Below are 15,092 nucleotides of genomic sequence, written 5' to 3' on the forward strand. Positions count from 1 at the left end.
CAAAGTTAAAAACTATATATTTACATAAAAATATAAATTTCTGAATTTTTTATACACTCAGTTCTCTTTTTATGCGTTTTATATTTCAAATAGCTTTTTTTTTTAATCACTATTTTAGACCATTTTGACATGTTAAAAGAGAGAATTTTGTCTCCGGATATATCGTTTCCTGCCACGGTGAGTGTCGAGGACAATTCAGGTAATCCTAATGTACAGGTACTATTTCTTCTACCCAACACATCAAGCATCATCTAACCATTGAATCAAGGCATATTTTCCACAAAAAATATTACATTAAGAGCACTTATCGATATAAAGTGGATAAACTAGATAATGAGTCAGTGACAGTAACTGACATTTAGAAAAGTTTTTCTATTTTGCACTGTTTAAATCATGTTGCACTTGCTATCTCTCAAATAAGATCCCAAACTTTTAATTCTTGTTGAAAAGCAATTTGCCCCGAATGTGTTGATTGTCAATGAAACCTATCAAATGTCGACAGTTTTAGCTGAAATAATTTCTTTAGCACATGAAATTGGTGGGGAAAGTTTTGAAACATATTTCGAAAACGATGTAGACGAATTAGTACTTGCGGATACTGTCATGAATGACAAAAATATCATAGGTATAACTCTTGATACCGTTGAAGAACAAGAAAACGACAGTCACCCTCACTGCAAGTGTAATTCGAGAAGGTAAATTGGCAAACCGTTTCCTTGAAAATGATAATAATTCTAAACAAGCATTCAAGTTTCAACGTGAGCTTCAGAATTGCATTTCTGGGTATCAGGAATTGTACACAAAATTAGCAAAGCCATCGCAAAGTTTAATCACTGATTATGTTGTCAAAGGGAAAAAATCAACATGCGAAGTTGAGGCTAATTTTACTTGTGAAGAATCATTATCTTTAGGACATAGATCTGATACGCTGACTATCTCTTCTGGTGATGAAAGTGATTTCCAACCAGCGACAATAATTCTAAAGAAAAAAATCTAAAAAAAAAACTTTTTTTGTAAATTTTTTATATATAAATTTAGAAGGAATATATTAAGATTATATTTTTCTTAAATTTAATAAACTTTTTGGTGATTTTTAACGTTTTTATAAAAATATGAACAAATATTTTAAAAAGAATATGGCAAGACTAATTATTTTTCTGAAATTCAATAAACCTTTTTTATGCGATTTTCGGTATATTGTAACTCATTGATTTACTTTTATGCTGTTTTAAAATATTATGGAACGTATCCTTTATTTTTATACGTGTGCCTAGTCTTTTTTTGTGCGATTTTTTTATGCGTTTTTCTGTGGAACGTATTTACCGCATAAAAAGAGAACCAAGTGTATTTTTATGTAAATGTATATTTTGAAGAATAACTAACTAATAATATAATATAATAACACAGTATATTGAAAACGTGTTATTTGGATATATATTTTTGTAATTTATTTATATTATTGAACATTTTATATTTATTTTTGAATATTGCAATATTATTTATTTTCGAAAGATTCATCTCTCGTGTATATATTTATTTATACTCATGTTAAGAGTAATATTAATTCAATTTGAGCTATAAATGAATACATATTATTGAATAAAAAATACCTAAATGCTGCCTAAATTTTTTTCAATATACCAGCACGATAGACGAGTGGTATAATCTACCTGACTATTGACCTGAAAGACCTGGATTCAAATCAAATATGGACCTCAGTATTTTTAAATTTTTATTGTATCTGGGAGATCGGAATTACTGATGATTATATAATTATAATTCCAATCGATCATCACAGATTAGATTTACCTAGATTTTCCTAATCTCACGGATACATTTCGTAATGATTAATTAAAATTGAGCTAGGTCATACATATTCAATATTAATAATTATTCAATAATAAGGTATTTCAGCTCATAGAGAATGTCTTATATGTAGTTCTATTAATTTAAAAAAAAATGTATATGTAGTGTATATGAAACCACAGTACTTTTTTTTAATCTGTATTAATTTAATTATTTATAATTAAAAACAAGCACACGCTGAAATACGACTCACTAAATTTTCATCCCCTTATTCTTACTTCAAAACTATCCTGATGTTATTAAAACTAGACATAGAGTTAACCCCAAACTTAAAAGTAATCTATGTGATATTTAAATTTATAAAGACATACACGACATATTATGTTCTAGCTAAGGCAAAACTAAATGAAAAGTGAAAACGCGATACAATATAATTGATGTTATTCATATCTCTTGACGGATTATGTGTAACTGAACCTTTTGGTACCCATATAAACAAAGCAACCCTACTTAAGATAATTATATTATATGAATATGTAACGGACCCGTATTTTGATCCATGCTTTACCCGATAAAGTCCGATTGAGCTTACGTCAATGCCGGAATCGAATCGATTTTTATTAGAATCGTCTCGAATACGTTTTCTACTAATGGTTAAACATTTTCAGCGCGAATTGACACGCTGCCAACAGCAACGTGTGTGCCTTTGCCCCTTCACTCCAACGTGGTATAAAACCATCATACTCATCGTGCATATTTACACAGGCGGTTTCAAGTAGAGTGCCGAAAAAGTATCATCCCACGTCATCGTCTCGCAACAAAGATCTTTATTTATACTATAAATGTATACACATCAAACGGAAACTTAAGAGCATCGTTGAAAATCAATTTGTATCAGATCGAGTGGGAAAAGTTTCACGTTTATAACGAATTGTCGAGTTTTAGTCGCTCTGGCAGTAAGCTTTGCTCCTAAATTGTGTGTACATACTCGAAAGCTCACGCAAACGCGTATAAATCGAGTGGGCTTTACGTTTTATTGTCAGAGACGTTAAAAGTAGTTTGGGTCTGCTTTGAAATGCAAATTATTAGTATAAAGCGATGGCTTATTGACTTAGTTGATTCGAACATAGTAATACTTTCAGTAAAGCGGAAATGCTCTGTTAAAGTTAAACTAAAGCTTGGTATAAACTAGAGATATTCCACACAAAAAATATTTCATAAATTTTTTTAAGATTTTAAAACAATCGAGTTTTTAAATTGCAGTATTTTAAAAATTAAGCAATACTATATTTTAAATAGTAAATCTAAAATCTGTATACAATCATATCATATAATCAATATTATTATATTTATTGCTTATGTATGCAACTATACAATTAAGCCTTGATTTAACACGAAAAAAACCTATTTCTAAAAATAATTTAATTTTTTGAAGTACAATCTGTATTTTTTAGATAAGTCGGTGAAACAGGTAAAATGTCTGTTTATTTAAACTACTTTGTGAACATATGTAAACTGTTATAGATTGTATATTTATTTTTATACTAATTGGAAAAATGGTTAAGAAGTCTGTTTATTTAAATTAAATAGGAAAAAGGTGAAAATTGTTATGGAATGATAAGTTCAACGTTTGCGTCAATGGGCGCTTATCTTAAAGTACGCTTCAGGTGAGTCGACATTGAACAGATTTTTATAAATACTCTTGAATCATAGGCGGATAATTGAATTATGCTAGGCGCCCAACTGAATTACGATCTATGCCATTTTGCTACAGAATTTATACTGGCGAATATCGCTATTCTCGTGTAGCAAGATGAAGGCTAGCAGATGAATAAAGAATGAATGTTAAATTTACACTTTGATCATTTTCTGACTGACGTTTGGTTGATACATATGCGTTGAACTGTCCATCATCGGAGGTAAAGTTGAAAGAGTGTATTTTAAAATAAACATTATTATAAAATGTCTTGGCTATCTTCACACTATTTGTAATCGAATTTATAACGTTAAAGGGGATTTTGTACATACGAGTATATATAAGATGGATATAAATATCATGCAAGATTAAGTCATCTCAAATATGATGTATAATAACCGCGTAAAATTTTTGGGTTATATCAAATAATTTAATTTTACAAAGCATAAATATGTATAAAAATGTTTCATGCATAATAAAAAAATGAGAACAGGTAAGGAATCCAATCCTGAGCCAAAATTCTAATTTAATTCGCACCAAGCGTAGATACGCCGAATCGACTAATACGACCATCAAAAGCCTGAGAACTTCAAACATATAATCTAGTCTAGCTAAGCAGTCACTCCGAGTCTCTATGTGTTACAACACGAGCTGTAGAAAGACTGGGAGAATACGACAATGCGACAAGAACATAACACGTTTATGTTATAGTAAATATGTATTTTTAACTGTATGTACAAATACAATGTTACAGTGAATGTGTATTTATAATAAAGTAATATTTTTACTAGCTAAAATATAATTCAGTAAAATTATATCCGAACAAATTTTCTATAGTAGAGATATGTATATGTCTACTAGAAAAACTAGCTAGAGAAATTATATGATGCTATAAGTTATCTATCAAAATCAATTTGACGCTGTTTATACCCAAACCTAACCTAAACTAATTAATCAAATAAAAGTGGAAAAACTATAGTTAGTTTTAGAACTCTCATTAGGTCAAGTTAGATTTGGTAAATTTGCTAAGGTTAGGTTTGGGGTTGAAAAGTAAATGGATGTTTATTAATTAATTGTTTAAGAAAAAATATAATTTCACTAAATAGGACAGTTAAATTGTATCAAACAATAGATTTATGAACTCACTGGCCATATCAGTGAAATTATATTTGTTCACTGTACGAATTATTCAGTTCACATATATTTGGAACATTTATCCCTTAACAGGTGATGTATTTCATATATTATATATTAAATTTTCTGGTGGCGTACAGGATTTAATAAGTGGCGTTCATGATTGTCAGTTAGAGACCATCCCTTAAGTCCTATTTTTACGGCTTAGACATTAGAGCATATAATTTAGAACATACAATTTTACTAACACAATTCAGATAAATTATATTTTTACTATTAGAAATATATTCTAAAAATAAATTTCAATGTGAGTTCACTGAAATGCCAGTGAAACTATATTTTGTATATATATATATATATATATATATATATATATATATATATATATATATATATATATTTTGATAATACACATTTACTGTAACATATGTATATATTGTTAATGCACAAATTTTATACTGTTGCAATTTAAAAAAAAAACAATATTAAAAACATTAGCTAAATAACTCAATCACAGCACAATTTTTTTGTGACTATCCAATATAAACAAAGTAATTAGTAATAATATTTATTATTCATAATTACTTATATAAATAATTACGATAATAAAAATTATATTTTTGCGAGAAAAATATTTATGAAATAACTTTAATAAAAAAATATTTTATTTGCAAATTTGCGTGATTAACTGAACCTCAAAGTTTTAAATAAATAAAGTAAAAATGTATTAGTAAAATAATCAAAAAGTTCGATAAGCTGCTTAATCGTACAAGTATCGCCGTACATGTACGGCGGTCGATCTTTCACTGTTTTGAGGTACCCCAGTTAGTTATATAATTGAATATATAGTTAATAAATAGCATTGAAATTATAAATTATTTAATTTAAATGAATGTAAATGATTTTTATGAAAAATAATACAAATAAATAAATATTTATAAGAAATATTGAAAGCATCTGTACATAAAACACAAAAGCCGAATAATATATAATTAATTTGTTAAATAAATTAATGAAATTTAATAATTGAAAAGTGTTAAAACATACTTATACGAAAAAGTAGTTAAATAAAGAAAGCAATAAGACGATTGAGAATCACTGATTTCTTTCTTTTTATAATTTGCTATAAATTCAATGTAAAGTAATATTAAATAACATTGTAATAATTGTGGAAAAATACGTAAAATTAACTCACTCCCAGATGTATACTTACAAATTACAAATGTGTATAAATTAACTTATTACTCAGAGGGTTAATATAAATAATTAAAATATACTAAGAAAATATATAAAATCTTCGTTTCCAATGAACCCCTATAAAAATAGTCTTACCCATTAATTTAATTAAAGTTTTTAAAAATTATTTTGATAATAATATATATAATACATAAATAATGATATAAATCATTACGATAACAAAATTTATCTTTGTGAGAAAAAACGGCATCTTTACGAATTGCAAATAAAAGCAATTGAATAACGGCCTCACAAAAAAGCGCACATGCAAACTTTACAAATTATGTCATAAAAATGTTACTATACTGTTCATACAAATTAACATTGTCAAAAGAAACTTGTCAAAGAATAACTGTAAAAAGCATAGCTGCTACCTAAATAAAGCAGCTCAGTAAAACAAAAATGCGTTTAAAACACCGACTGAATAATCTCGTCATAAAAAATGAAAATCTCGTCATAAAAACTGCTATACAACTTAGTAGACGGTCTCTTGAGTAAAATACAAAACAGATAAACAAAATACTATTAAGTCCACTTGACGTTTATAAGCATTTTTTATAAAATTATTTTTGTGAAAATTCTACATAAGCCCGATCAGCTCTAATCGGTGAAAGATTAAAAACATATTGTTTGTGGAGATGTTGTGTAGAAAAAGCTTCACAGAAAAACATTCATCAATAATAGACCCTTGATTGGTTCAGGCACACCCAGAGATTGCAGCCCTAGAGACCGCTCCCTCAAAGCTTCTGTGTTTTGAGCCAAAGAGCGAGAAAAAGGATGATCTCTAAACAAATGGTTCATAACATTGCAATAACGAATTGGAAATATAAAGCTACCTTTTAATAGTTTAATTTCAGAATACACTAGCTATCACAGTATTTAATAATTAGTCATAAATGCAAGTAAAAACGATTAATTTTGATTGACGATGTTAAAAAAAATATATTAAAACTAACGATACAGTTAAATTAGTCTAAATTTTTGTTCTAAGAAATGAGTGTTATAACTAACAATAAATGCTACAAACTGCTATTGTTTCAAGGATTAATTTAATTTATTTATCTGTAACTTTAATTTTAACTATTTTTTTAGTCACTTAACTCGATTGGAAAATGGGTAACTCCTTTAAAAAAACTTGCTCGTTGATTTGCGACCGTGAATTGAAACTGTATCCAAAAAAGACATCTTTGCCGTCGAGTTTTCCGCCGTTGAATTATTCAACGATTTTTTTGCAATTCGCATAAAAAGGGACGAACAGTAAAATATTTGCACGAACGATTCGGAACGGTCGCTGTTGGATTTTCCGAATTTTCCACAATCAGCGATCCGGGACGGCAGGAACGTGCCCACGCATGCCGATTTCGCATAATACTCTCATTAAATTAGGCATCGGCAAACACCACGTACAGAGCATCTTAACGACGGCATATTTAATGCATACATGTATTACGACCAGAGATGAGAATTTGTAAATGCCGACAGTCATTCCTATTAAACGCCAAGTCAACATTATTATAACCTGAACAACAAAGCAAATTATTTTTGTCACTGAAAATAAACAATTGGGGAGAACTCACATTAGGCAAAACTTAAATGAATCATGCAAATATTGAATCATAAGTAAATATTGGTTTCTTCATGAACATCAAGAACGGTTTATTTTAATATAAATTAATAAAAAGTATACATTTTAACATATATAATAAAAAAATTTGAAACGAATTTTTAACGTGAATTATTTATAATAATACAGAATACTTATTTCAAAATTTGTACCCAACTAAACGCTAAAAAATCTGGTAACATTTTATTTTATAAATATATATAAAATATCAGCAATTATTTAATAGAGTCACTAAATTGCTTTAACACATCGTAACAGGTGATAAATCATAAGAAAATAATTATAACAAAGGCTTGATTGTTATAATAAAAGCCTCCTGAAAAACCATAGAAAAAAATTACATCAAGTTAGATCAAATGTCAAGTTCTTCTTAGTGTTTTTCAGGCGCGTACGGCGAGATATTTTTCCTTTCGCTCGCTCGTGTGTTAAGTGACGAGAGTGAGTGAGAAATAAGGGCGTGCGGAACGCACGTAGAAACGCCTGGTGCTTAACAAATTCTTACTATCAGTTCATATGATCTATAAGAAGTCACTTATGGCTAGCACCCGAAATGGCTGGGTTTGAATCAACGAAATAATTTTTTGATTTCTATCGTATCTAGTAGATCGAAATTTGTTTTTATTTTATAATTATAATTTAGATCGATCATTACCGGTTTGATTTTTATAGATTTTTCTAATCTCATAAATAAATATTGTAATGATTAATTAAAATCGAGCGGTCGTACATATACATATATCCTATATGTATGTATAATAAAATATATAAAAAATAAACCGTTTAGCTTAACGATATTTGCTTGAATCAATACAAAAAAACGATCAGAATTAAAGGCAAATACCTCTTGGATTTTATACCACGATAACGCACAGGCAAACCATTTTTATGCTCAGTTACTGTATTTACCAAATATGAACCGATGTGACGATTTCCTGAACCGTAGATAAAAAGGACAAAGGTGTTTTATGATTATAAAGGATATAAAAGAAAATCTATGAATAAGCTTAAGACCAAAAGTATTTGTATAGTAAACAGATGCTCTGCTGATTCGAAGAAACGCTGGCAATAGCGATATATTAATAATGAATAATAACTTTTTTTAGATTAAAAATAAAATTTATTATAAAGAGCTTTAAACTGAAAAATAAATTAGTTCAACATGCACAAATTTATATACATGGAATATCATTAGTACACATAATATTTTGTCAAAGAAACTACACCAAAATTGTTTGTAAATGAATCAGCCATTTTTGGTAACTTAAAAAAAACCTCTTGAACTGTGAGCTCTGGTGTATTAAAATATGCACAGATTATTGTGAATAGAATTTCTAGGTCAACGCATCTATTTTCAACCCGCAAGAAGTAAGAATATCCACTGAAGACAAAAGCCCATATTGAATCAAATAATCTAAATACTATTTATAAATCACGTTAATTTGTTCTTAATATTAAAAATGCAAGCTTTTTGTATATAACATATTTGTAGCTAGCTTTGCGTATCATTACAGTACAATAAATTGAAATTTTGTTAACATATAACTTGCGTTGATTTCCTAAGAAGCGAAAAATTTTAGCAATTTATTAGAATATCATATTTACTTTTTTAGAACTTATCTTTATTTCTTAAAAGTTGAAAGGAAAAGTTAATTATACAAGTTAATTATAAGAAAACTGAATTATACACTGCAAAAATAATGGTATATCTAAACATATTTAATATATTTGGAATTAAATTAAAATTATTCTTAACACTTGTATCATTAAGTGATTGATGTGTTTAATTTGGTTATAAAAATCTAACTACATAAAAATAATATTATATAAATATTTACAGTTTAAATACGCACATTGGTTATTTTTTATAATTATTTACATCATTAAATAGTTTCGGTTGTTATTATTAGAGTGCCACCACAAAATTTAAAACAGTTACAATAACATTCCCGATTCCGAAAATATACTTTGAAGCTTGTAAAACGAGTGTTCTTGGATTTTACTTATGTATTGTATATATGTAAGTAGGCATAGTATATTATAAATAGTATGCATTGCCGAAATCGTATATTTGCTTATTTACGTTGGTTAATGGTAGTTATTTCTGTGCTAAGAGATGTAAGAATAAAATTAACAGTTTGATTAAATATAGTCATCCCTTATAAATTTAACATAACGCTGCTGAAAAACAACAGATGTTATTATAGTTAAAATATGTTAATATTATTAAATTATATTAATAGTACAGATATTCTGTTATATATCATAACAATCTAATTTTAATTATCTAATAAATATTAGATAAGCTTCTATGATAAAATTTTGTTTATATTAAATATTATGTTTTTATAATAAAATATGACAAACTTTATGGTATAATCTAATACCTTTCTCTGCTCATAAATATGTTTATATACTTAATGTATGTATTTTTAATTTTATATGTTTGTATATTGTTATTTCAGAAATAAATGGAATTACGGTGTAGTTATATTTCACACGTAAATGTAAATGGCTTATTTACACAACGGGAATGCGTTCGCGCTGGTTATGATCACTTCAAAATTTAATTTTAGCTTATGATTGTTTCTCTCTCGTTTCCATGCATTGGCATCACAAAAGGGAGACATAAAAGTTATGGTCAAAACTTGGCAAATTATAAATAAAGTTATTAGCGTACGTCAAGAGTACACGCGTGGCATGTGGATGTAGTAATAAAGTTGAATTACTGCAATAAATTTAAAAATAACATACATATTATATGTTTGCACATGGGGACTTTGGCCTTATTCTGGTAACTTTGACCCAATATTTTATATGAAGGTGTATGATTTACAATAAAAAATGTAAGTTTTTCAATATCATACTAACTATAATTAATGTTATATTAAAAATAATAATACATCATGACTTGACAGGTTTCTGAATCTTGCATCATGATGGCCATTAAGTATATAAATACTTATAAATATTAAAAATAATAACAAAAAAAAAAACAGTTCTGCTGCATATCTAAAATAGATGAGCAGCATTTTGTAAAGAGAGTGAATGCGAATTTGTGCGAATACTCTGAAAGTCTTTCAGGTCATTATTATATAATATAAATATTTCGAATTACTAATTGCCACATGTATGTTGTTAATAAAGAGCAAAAAGAACAGATGACCATATTGTATCCTTGTGGTACTTTGGAATTAGCGAAATAATAATCGGATTAGCCTTATCTCACATATTAATGGTGTCTGAAATAACACGAAAAAATCTAACAAGATCATTCGAAAAACCGAAGTTACTTAAAAAAAATGTTTTTATTAAAAAATATATGCCTGCTTATCTATTCGAAATTTTCAAAAGATACTAATTTTGGTATAGTAAGAATTTCATATATTAATATTAATTATATATTGGGGATGTTGATGTTAATAAATGGATAGATATGTTTTCTTACATTTTTCTTTTATTAATAAACTATTTTTAGGGAGCTGAAATATTATGTTATGGTATATAAACATATCTAAAAATCTCCATAATAATAATTAATTAAACTAGTAACTTAGTTGTGTAAAGAAAATATTATAACATTAGATATCGTAACCATTATACGATAATATCTACAATCTAGTTACAATATTATACGGCTCTACGATATCGCAATTCTAATATCAGCATTGAAGTCATCTATCTATATTCGTTGGTTTATATTATAGTTTTCAATTTTAGCTTTATCCATATATCTTTCTATTTAGACTTTCCTCGAAATAGGTCATTGTTTTTATACAAATGGTGCACATAAAAGCATAACACAATATGAAACTATTGTAGTAAATGCTCCATTTATTAACTATGTGTATTAAAAGAACAAATATAAAAGATTTCTAACTATTAATCTTAATTAACACTCACTGTGATAAATAAAAAAAATATGTTATATTTTTTTTTAATCATTTTAACAAATAAAATATACAGATTTAAAAAAAAATTTCGATACTACCGGTATTATTGAAGGTAATTTTTGCTCCAAATACCGGTATTGAAATCCCTAGTATTAATTTTACGGATACGATGATTGACTATGAATTTAATGTTACCAAAGAACTGGCTCCATAATTTTACTTAAAACAGTTTTTTCATAAATATTGATGAAGCATGATGTTTAACCATCAACATGTCTTATATAGTCACTGATGGTGCTTTAGCTATGGTTAAATGAAAGACTAGTGACGATGCAAACAAATGTGTAATTTCCAATTTATGAAATATTCCAGATACACGAAAAAAGCGACTTTAAAAATAGAGATTAATCACGTGTGAATTCATGTTTCTAAATACGTTTGAAACTAATTACAGAAACACAGTTTTAGCTGATTAAGTCATGATCTCAAAAGTAAAAATTGTAACTGTATTTTAAAATGGCTGATTTACCATTTTTAGTGGATATTAGTACGCGTTTAAATTACCTGAACGTGCGTTTTTAAGATTGAAATTAACTAATGAATTAAATGTTTGAAACAGGATTGCCATTTAAAAATATTAAAATTGTAATCATCTTAAAACAAGAACAACCATGCATACTTTGAAACACTATGAACAAAGCTACTTAAACCGCAAAAATATGTGACATTTATTGTTATTTTATCACAAAACTTTGAGAGTCGATCTTAAAATTTCTTCGCTTTATTAAATTTGTTTTTGTCTTTATTGGACTTTCAGTTTGTAACTGCATAATAAAAAAAATACTCTGCACTCAATGAATATGCCCTTAATAATAATCTTTATTGGAGAGTTTGTTAATTTTTTCCTTTGAAACATAAAAAGTAAAATTAGAACAAAAATTTGAAACGTCACTTCCTTTATAAAATATCTAGATTTGTATGCACCGTAATTTACCCATTGGTAATATGATTACACTATAGGCGAAAATAAATAATAAATTCTAAATGCGACCCTTGTCAACTTTATCGGGAAATATGGTTTATAAGAGCCAAAAGTACTAAATAACTGCCAACCAAATAGGATTAAAAAACTGCTTACTATTAAATTTATCTGGATTTTCTCTATCCCATTTAAGAAATAATCTTAAAACGCGTTTGTAAATATAATTATTTGATATTTTGGAGATGTGAAATTTGCATTCGTATCAGATTGATTGAAGCAAAGTAATGTTATTAATTTATTTATCGCAAAATTGTTACATATTTGTATCCAAAATTCCAAAGTTCCTTAGCATCACAATGTTATCATATATACCTCTATTAAAGTTTCATTATTACACAAAGATAAACACCTATTTTTATTATTGTCAGTATTTATATTAAAGTAGTAATTAATCAAAATATATTGTAAACGTTACGTTAGTATGTTATTATATTTAATAAAAATTGTAAAATGCCTTACATTTTCCAGAACAGTATATAGAGTTTCATAGCAATTTTATTTATATAAAATATACTAAAATCCAATTAATATAAATAATTAAAAATTAATTATGATTTTCTTAATAAAATTATTGCTTAAAATGTATGTAGCATAAGAAGGATAAATGTTTTTCATTAAATGACTTACCAAAGTTATAAATTATGTTTATTTTATAAAATATCTATTTTACGATTTATAGTACTGGGTTTCTAGGACGGTCATTATTATATTGTATATTTATTAGAAAATGTTTATTTGTATGAAACATCATCAGGATGTTGAATAGTACTACAATAAAAAAATATAAAAATGTTTTCAATATATATAAGTTTTAAATACTATTGTATGAATACAAATTTAATACATTTAACTAAAATCAGATTTTTTAAGGCCCGCGATTTATTCTCATCTCGCGCGTACCGTCGTTTTCGTCGTTCGAGGACAGAAAATATTATTATGAAATAATTACCCATATCATCTATGAGTGGTGCCATCCTAAGTGTTACGCCCACGAGAAGAAGACAGAGAAAGAGTAGTAGGCACGCCGTTACCATGATTGTCCATCGTGCTCTTTGCGAAAGCTCGTCAGGATCTAGGACCTAATAAAAAATATTAAAAAAGAGTGAGAACCACACATAATTTTTAACAATAGAATTTCATACTAGAATACAGCAATAACGCGATGCCAGTTGACGTTGTAATTTTTCTTTCAAAGTCCCAAGTGGGTACTAAGACGGAGCCGTAAATCCGCTAGTCCTACATTTATGTAGGGCTTTCAGTCGGGGATATTAAAGTTGATGAATAACGCTGCAAGCTGTGCACGTAAAGAATTAAAATTGAATAGTACTTTTATTGCTTTATTATAATTAATTTCTGCACATTGAAAATATATAGTATGCAATAATTACATTGAAATAAAATACAATTTAGAATGGTTGTATTGTTAGTTGAATATGTTTCTAATTACTTTTAATCGAAAATATCGGAAAATTTGGTTTGAGTCTTTGCTAAATTTATTGTTTTGTATGAAAATTCGTCAAAAGATGGTACGGAATATTAGTACTTTCTATAAAATATTCAATCGGTATTTTAATCAAAAATCAATATCTGTGATAATTATTTTTAGTATATATTAATAATTTATTATGGCATAAGCCCATTCTCTTATACCAATTATTTTGCCAATTTTATTGAAATTGAGTTGAGTATGATTGTAGTAATATATAAAATAATGTCTTTTGCCTATTATCACTGTACTTATTTCAAAGCAGAAGTCTTTAGTATAAGCTTTGCTTAGATGCACTAATTGAATAATTTTTACAAATGTTTTGCGCGATTAACTAAAAAACGGTTAGTCAAAATTAATAGTAATAATAGGTCTATACTTAATTTCTTAAAAAGAGACTAAATAACAGTAGATTTAAATAAAAATTAGTAATAATTTTCTTTGTCATAAAAATAAGGAAAGGATATCGGAATTTTTAAGAATCTTTTTTTTCAGCGAAAATATATTAAATAGATTTTATATATAAAATTGCAAGTGTTAAAATATACATATGCACAAATTTTCTGCTTTAATGTTCTTGTATTTTTCGTACGGCAATAAAATATTATTCTTGACTTTAATTAGAATACTATTAAATGCTAGATTACAATATTAAATTCCGCAAGACTAAAAATTAAAGCTAAATAATTAAAAACGCTATTTATTAAAATCCTAAAGTATTTTCATATTACTTAAGTAGCTTAAGAATTATTTTTTCTTGCAAATTTAATTTAAAAAACAATAATGAGTCGTGCCTATTCAAGAGAGACTAAAAGACAAAGAAAACTTTGCTAATGAGCATTTTAAAAGTATATTAATTTGTTATGTAAAAATGGGCTTTCATATTCTTCTCATTATATTGTTTATAAAAGTTGCTCCATTACTTAATTTAATACAATGAAAGTTATAATTATTAGTTTTTATTTATAAGTAATTAAATAAAGTAGATTATTAATAGAATTATTTTTTTGGGTCGATTATATTTTTCAGTTAGTGTTTTTGTTATATCTATATAACAAATGTGACAAACACTGAAGTAGATCTACACTTTTGATTTTAAACAACTCATATAATAAAAAAATTCACGACTATATATCCTAAATATCCAAAAAAGAATAATTTGAACGTATATAGCGACT

At 26.9% G+C, this 15,092-nt stretch overlaps 1 protein-coding gene across 1 annotated transcript in view; it reads right to left on the reverse strand.

Annotated features, from left to right (window-relative positions):
* LOC148226171 (uncharacterized) overlaps positions 1-15,092 on the reverse strand; it is an 87,663-nt gene that overhangs the window by 12,795 nt on the left and 59,776 nt on the right. Inside the window, exon 5 of the mRNA XM_088204014.1 lies at positions 13,378-13,507. Coding sequence (XP_088060140.1) covers positions 13,378-13,507 — 130 coding nt within the window. The remainder of the gene's footprint in view (positions 1-13,377; positions 13,508-15,092) is intronic.

The sequence above is a fragment of the Plectrocnemia conspersa genome, unplaced genomic scaffold (assembly GCF_051122295.1).
Source record: "Plectrocnemia conspersa isolate PC_06_02 unplaced genomic scaffold, ASM5112229v1 ptg000014l, whole genome shotgun sequence".
Taxonomy (NCBI): domain Eukaryota; kingdom Metazoa; phylum Arthropoda; class Insecta; order Trichoptera; family Polycentropodidae; genus Plectrocnemia; species Plectrocnemia conspersa.